Source organism: Solenopsis invicta, chromosome 6 (genome assembly GCF_016802725.1).
Source record: "Solenopsis invicta isolate M01_SB chromosome 6, UNIL_Sinv_3.0, whole genome shotgun sequence".
Lineage (NCBI taxonomy): Eukaryota > Metazoa > Arthropoda > Insecta > Hymenoptera > Formicidae > Solenopsis > Solenopsis invicta.
This window is the reverse complement of record NC_052669.1, coordinates 13,350,828-13,358,043: the sequence shown is the minus strand read 5'-3', so window position 1 is coordinate 13,358,043 and position 7,216 is coordinate 13,350,828. Positions and strand designations below refer to the sequence as shown.

The 7,216-nt window shown below is 26.9% G+C and overlaps 1 protein-coding gene across 1 annotated transcript; it reads right to left on the bottom strand.

Moving 5' to 3' along the window:
• Nucleotides 1–810: 810 nt before the first annotated feature.
• Nucleotides 811–5,780, bottom strand: LOC120358085. The gene is made up of 5 exons (XM_039450804.1): nucleotides 5,628–5,780; nucleotides 4,848–4,982; nucleotides 2,464–4,452; nucleotides 2,313–2,393; nucleotides 811–980 (listed from the first exon to the last, which is right to left on the bottom strand). Exons 2-5 carry the CDS (start codon nucleotides 4,867–4,869, stop codon nucleotides 811–813), a joined length of 2,262 nt encoding a protein of 753 aa, XP_039306738.1. The 5' UTR covers nucleotides 4,870–4,982; nucleotides 5,628–5,780.
• Between the last annotated feature and the right edge of the window lie 1,436 nt (nucleotides 5,781–7,216).

Here is a 7,216-nt window from a genome sequence, read left to right as displayed (position 1 = left end):
TCATTAAAGTTGAATTGCAGCGAATTTTACAGGTATATACTGTCTACGTATTTTTGAGAAGTACGTTAGATATTAATTTTTTAACTCTTTAATCTAGTTTGAAGGCCTCGAACGTGACTTCCAAATGCAATTAAATTTAACATGTACCGTAATATGAATTCGGCATATAAAATTATATTATGTAATAAAAAGAATGACATAGTTGTCAACTATTTGCATTACGAGCGTAAGATTGCTCTTACGATTTTACAATCTCATAGTGAACGTTGCATAATGTTTACTCTAGCAGCAGACATTGTTTTAAAAAGTTATTTTTAAGTCAAAGAAATTATTAAAAAAATTTTTTTAAATATAATGTTCATAAAATTTGTGTGGCATTTATTAATATGTAAAAGCTGCGGAGGATTATTAATTTGTGACTTTTATAATTAAAAATTATTCTTTATACATCAATTGTTAATATTCCACGATTTCCGTGCTATTTTACAAACCCATGCATTTGTTCCTCTTAATTTAATTGTAAATTACGTTTTAACGAAACTTGTGTTTGGATATTCAATTTTTAATTGTAATTATATATGTTGTGCATATTTCTTAAATATACGTGTATGTGTGACTGTAATAGAAAGGAAGAACAAAACATTTTTTGGATATTTTTATTTTTAATTTTTAATAAAAGTAAGATTACAAATTAGCAATTAAAAAAAAATAAATGGAAAAAAATTTCGTTTTAATATGAAAAAGTAGTATGACAATTTTTGTAGTAAATAATTTTAAAACTTATTAAAAATTTTTTTTTTGCGAATATATCTATGCTCTCATTTGTGGAACTGTTCGTTGAGCCAGACAAGGAGTGATAGATATGAGATTTTGCATTTCTTTTCCAGTTATTGTTGTATCTGTTTGTAATGATGTTTTAAATGTTTCTAGTATAATTCTTTTTTCATCTTCTGTCCAAGCTGTTCGTTTAATAGGTTCATCTAAATATGAAGAAACATACAAAATATTAAATTTATTTTTACAAATTGTATATCAATGAATCTTTTACATTTTGTTATTATTTAATAGAAAAGAAGAAGATGATAATATGTTCAAGTTTCAAAACAATGAGGAAGCACGTGTATTTAAGTGATAAAGTGTATCTTGAAAACGTATAGAAATGCTCAAAAGTAAAAATGTCATAACAATTGTTACCTATTATGTATTGGCATATTAGCGCCATTAAAAAACGGGAAGCTACTGAACGAATAATTTTATATAAGCAACTGTTAGAATTTGTCATCTAATAACGAAGATAATAGGGGTAGCTATAATATCCATAATAGTCATAATAAGTTTGTTTTGCCTATACGTTAGCTAAAAGTCTCGAAATTAAAAAATTGAAGATTTAATTTTTTCTTTTTTTCAATGACATGTCTTGGTTATCAATGCCTAAAATCAGCAAAGAAACAATTTGACTTATTATATAGCGTAAATGACCATATCTTCTTGTAATTTTAGTGTATAATAAATTTTAAGCAAGTAAGTGAACCTAAGTAAATTTATACATAAATATTTATTAGTTTTCTAATGTATTGTATATAAAAAAATTTGATTTCATTCATAATGTTACTTTCTCATCAAATTTGCAAATAAATACTATGTGATTTTATATAAGAAAAATGTGATTTTATATAAGAATCAAAGACAAACAATATAAAAAAAGCTTTCAAACCAATAAGAGAATGGTGCTCAAATTTTATACATATTCTCAAAGGTAACAATGATATAACCAATGAAAATTTTTTTATTTTTGACAATGCTTTGAAATAACATATATTTAAAAAGAATAATAATTAATCGTTAATCATTACTTTTTAATCGTATTTCAAAAATTATGTCTTTAATTTATACAAAAAATTTTCTTAAAGAATATTTGTCCTATTGAAAAAATATTCAAATTGATATACTCGATAAATTATTTTACTTTTTATATTAATCAATTCGTTTCATCTATCAATTAATGTTATAAATCTAAAAAAAAAACTAAAAGTAATAATGATTAAAACTAATTAATAATTCATTTTAATCAAAAACTACTAGTTTTAAGGAATTGATTGAATTAATCATAATTATATACAACTTGATTCACTTTATTATATTGACTGAAAATTGAATTTATCAAGATTTATTTCAAAACAACTAATGCACTTTAATAGTTTATTCTAATTAAGAATTAAATTTTCAATCGTAATTGTTAATCAAATAAGGTAATAAAATTTTGTTTAACCTTTACTTTGCATTAATCGAATGTACAAGATAAACATCCTCACCTTTTGATTTGCGAGTTTTTTTCCGTATTGCTTTTAATTCAGTCTTTGTACGTTCCTTATATGTTGAGAAAGATGATGAGCCTATGTTAAAAATAGGTTAAAATTTGAAAAAGCAATTTATATTTTGAAAATTAAAAAAGTTTCTACTCACTGTCATTTGATTGTTGCAAGTTAACTTCTGGAAAGGTGTCATCATTTTCCGTCATATCTGTACTATTTTCAGTCTCGCTTGCGTCCTCACTGTCAGTTTCATCAATTAAATTGTTTGCTTCATCTCTTACACCTTGTGCAGCTTCTAAAAGTTGTGAGATTTCTGTAATGTCCTTAACTATTACAGGATTTCTGTACACTTCTTTGTGTATTTTTTCATGATGGCCCATGAAATTGGCCAAATCTGTAATCTGGTTGTCTGTTAAATTAAGCGTAATTCCCATAGTGGCTATATGTTTTCTAAGTTTGGTACTACTTATTGTTTCAGGAAATTCGCTTCCGTTCTCTTTAGCAAAACGCTTCAGAACTTTATATGCACATAAATATTTTTCAATAGCTTTGTCATGTCCTGGAATACCAAATAAGTAAGGATTTGATGGATGTACTTTAGCTTCATGTCTGAACTGTAAAAATGTTCGTAAACATTTCAAATTCAGTTCGTCTAGTATTACAGGAACTGTTCTTCCTTTTTTTCCACGAATACAAAATCGCACATATTTTTGTGCTTGTTCTTTTTTATCTGTAGGTAATCCATTGAATGTTTCGATATTGTCATTAATTTTTTCGTAATTTTCAAAATCAGAAATTAATATTCGTTCAGTTTCTCCTGGCCGACGACGGTTAAACAATTGTATTGATGTTAAAGTAGCTTCTCCAAGAGAAATCCATGCAGATAATAGAAATTTGTTTTGCAATTTATTGTATGATTCTCTTTGCACTTTCAATAGATAACTGCGCAATGTTTTTATATCATTAATTGTAGGAAGTTTTGTGCTCTTTTGTCTTTTAAATTGAGTTTGAGATTCGACTACAGTTTTGTTAACACTTGATCCATAATCAACGGTCAAGAGTTTTAAAAAGTTTTTCGTATTTATTTTCATAGTATCATTATGTTCTTTTATGCATTTTGTTATTAAGAGCTCGCCTATATGCTTCACGTAAGTACCAAGGTTAGATGCATTAGCAGGTTTTTCATAGATATCTTTTTCTTTGTTATATTGTGCAACAATATTTACAGCGTCTATCAAAGTATCATAATATTTTGGATCATAAATAGAAGTTAAAGATGTTATATTATTATCAATACTCTTCATTGCTATCAATAGGCGAGTTACAAGGCGCAGTCGAGCTCGAATCATTTTTATATGATGCGTTGAATGCCTATATTTTTTAGACTGGGTGTTTGCGTATAATATCAGTAAATCATCGTAACGAATATTATATGATACGCCATCACTTCTCATTGTTGGTAATATTAATCGCCGTACTTTCTCATCAGCTTCTTTATGACATTTGCCCTCTATCTTCCGACCCATTACTTTAACAATACGACTTTGCTTTCCACTCCGACCTGTACATTTTCTAAAATGATGTCTTATTGATGATTTCAAATAGTGGCCCTTGCAACTTCCACATGCCAAATAATTTTTAAGTAATTTAGGATTATTTTCTCTTGGCCGCCTACATGGAATAAATCCTTTATTTTCATACTGTTTATTAATATTAAATTTAAAATTTCCTTGTTTTCTTAAACTATCGATAATTTTTCTTCTTTCACTACAACCTTTAGGTAAATATTTGAACTTTTGAACGTCAGGTTCCTCAGAATGAATTAATTCCAAATGTCGAGCAATCTTTGTTTGCATTTTGTGACAGAAGACACACATATATTTTTTCGTGCCAGTAAGTTTTGTAGGTATTTCTGTTTGATCATCTTGCCGAATTTCGCATGCCTGATTATTACTCACATCTATGCCTGTAGATATTGCCGAGTCGTTGTTTTGTGTATTAGAAAAACGCTTATTACATTTACTATCATCTTCACACGCATCTAATTTGTCTGTTTCTTCAAAATCACTAGTAATTGACGATTGTTCACTTTGTATATAATCAGGATCATAATCAGGATCATTACTTTCATTATCATTCTCTATTTACAGAAAAAAAAATTATCATGTCTTATTCTCCTTCGTCATTTTTTGTTCCTCACTTGCCCTCGTGGAGTCATTCGTGTTTTACGCTTCTATTAAAGAGTCATATCATAAAACAGTTTTTAATCGTAATTTTACTTAGTTTCTACTTTCTATTATACGATTAAAAAGCGAAATGGCATATAACAATTAATGAATCTATGTAATTTTAAAAATATATAAACAAGTGCATAGCACTTACTTTACCGGCAAACACGACGCGCATTTTGCTCGGAAACTAATGACTCCACGAGGAAGAGTGTCATAAGTATTAAAATATCTTATAAATAATAAACATAAAAACACTAGGAAGTAGTCATGAACATTATATTATCAATAATATGGGCTTTAATACCTTGTATTTCAGTATTATTCATATGTGCAGAATTTAAGTTGTTTATATTGTTTGTTTTAACGTTTTCTACTTTGGAAAAAGTGGAAAACAACTGGCTTTTGACATTATTATCCAATACTGAATTAGAAGATACATCTGTAATAAAATAAGTAACTAAATAATTTTTAATTATAAAATAGCTAACTAATATCAATATATAAATAGAAACAAAAAAATAATAATAATATAATAATTAATACTAGGGTTGGGAACAGATTACTTTAAAAAAATAACGCATTATTCGTTTCTAATTTTAAAAAGTAACGCATTACCGTTACCATTATTTGAAAAGTAATGATTTGTTACATTTTCGTAACGCTAAAGTAGATTATTAGAATTTAAAGTTACATTGTTGAATAATCCATATTATGAGTATATATAAGATGTATTGTAATTGGAAATTCTCTAAAGTAGTCTGTACAGAGAACACAGTTTTTTGTATTAAATTTGTCTAATAATTCTTTTTAAATTCTTTACATTAACATCTTTATATTTTACTATTTTTAGTGTACAATTTTTATACAAGTTAAAATTAAATATTGTTTTCAGAAATTAATGTCGTTATTAAAAGTGCATTCCAATATTTTCCAATACTTTCATTGCTGAACATCTACAGCATATACGTAACATGATTTATAAATTTTCAATATTGCAGTGACTTGCAGGTTGAAACTTTTCTGAAAGCCTTCAACAATCGGTGCTGTATAAGTTCGCAATGTATTATATTAATATATTACAAACCTTTAACATTATCAAGGTACGATTGTCTTTGTATAACAAATTTAGTTGCTTCTATATTAATAATTTTACATCTGAAAATAAAAATATTTAATGTTTTTATACAATAACATAAAAATTACCATTTTGAAAGTACTCACTTATCTGTTGCCACCCCAGTCACAAAATCCAATTTTTTTTATGACTACCTGTAATAAACGACATATCTGAATATGCTAATTAAATTATCTGTATTATTGCAAATTATTTTAAATTATGTATATTTTGTATAAGACACAAGTAAAATTAAATGAAAAATGCGTCACTCATATATAATTCCTGCAAGAAGGAACTGATTTAATAATTTTGGAAATTGAAATGTAATATTTATTAACGTTCATATCTTTGATAAGATTGAATAATAGTAATATTCATACAATTGTTTCTTATTTAGCTTTAATAATTATTTGTATATGAAACGTATAAAATTAATATGTGTTTAATGTCATACATTTTGCAGGATGTACAGAATAATCCTTAAATGGAAAGCAAAACAATTAATATATTATAACACAGTTAAAGAAATTAAAGAAATAAAAAAATTACTACAATTTTACATTATCAATCATTTGTTTAGGTACACAAGTATATAATAATTGCATTTTCAGAAATATTCAATACTACAGAAACTTTTAATTTGTACGTTAACTTTTAATCACTCTGGCCAGAAGTGCCAAAACGAAGCCTAACTTGGTGAACTTTTTGTGGAAGATTGGAAAGTAATATAGCAGTCGTGTTTGTTTTATTATAAAAATTGTATTCCTGTCTGTCATTTAAATTTTAGAGAAGCAATTATGATTTTAAATCACAATTCCGCCACGTAAAATTGTGTGGAGTACGTTTGTACCCCACCACAGTTGTTAAGGATTAAAGATGCAGTTGGTGAAAATAACATTTAAAGCATTTAAAAGCATTTTGTCAAAAGCACTTACCATTATCTGTATCTATTTGCTGCGTTGCTTTCTTTTCTTTATTGTGCATTTTATAAGGCGTTACTACAACTCGCGGACTTTGAAATGATAAAAACATAGAAGTAGTTTTCTAAGTTCTTACGTAATATAGAAAATAAATATTTTACAAATAAAATACTTTTAATAAAGATGTATATACAAAATATGACATAATATTTGGAATATGTTCTTACTGGCTGATGTCAATATATTTTGTAATACCATTTTTTTTTTGCACCTTGTTACGTTTGTTACATTTACCTTTGTTACGTTTTCTTAAAGAATACATTTTGCACTATCTACTACTGTCACTGGACGCTTGATTAATACTAAAGAAGTATAAAATTATAATGTACGCTGCATCGGACAAACGGCTCGAAATATACAGAGAGAGATATATGAATACTATTTACGCGCGCTTTTATCAACTTCCCTGTTGCTAACGGGAAAGTACAGGATTGCATGGAAGTTTACGCTTTACATAAATTACATAAAACATAGACTGTTCTCTAGATTGGTTTTTAGAGCTGGCAGAAAATTTTGGAACACAATTTAAGTGTAAAAAGTGCAAGCAATGCGAACAAACCTAATAACAATCAAAAA

Bases quoted from the DNA above. Each gene is read 5' to 3' on its own strand.
- LOC120358085 (XM_039450804.1), bottom strand. From the start codon at position 4,869: ATGAATAATACTGAAATACAAG. The intron at 4,453-4,847 runs GTATTAAAGCCC...TTCTGTAAATAG, and splicing joins GAATAATACTGAAATACAAG to AGAATGATAATGAAAGTAAT. The intron at 2,394-2,463 runs GTGAGTAGAAAC...TTTTTAACATAG, and splicing joins CTTGCAACAATCAAATGACA to GCTCATCATCTTTCTCAACA.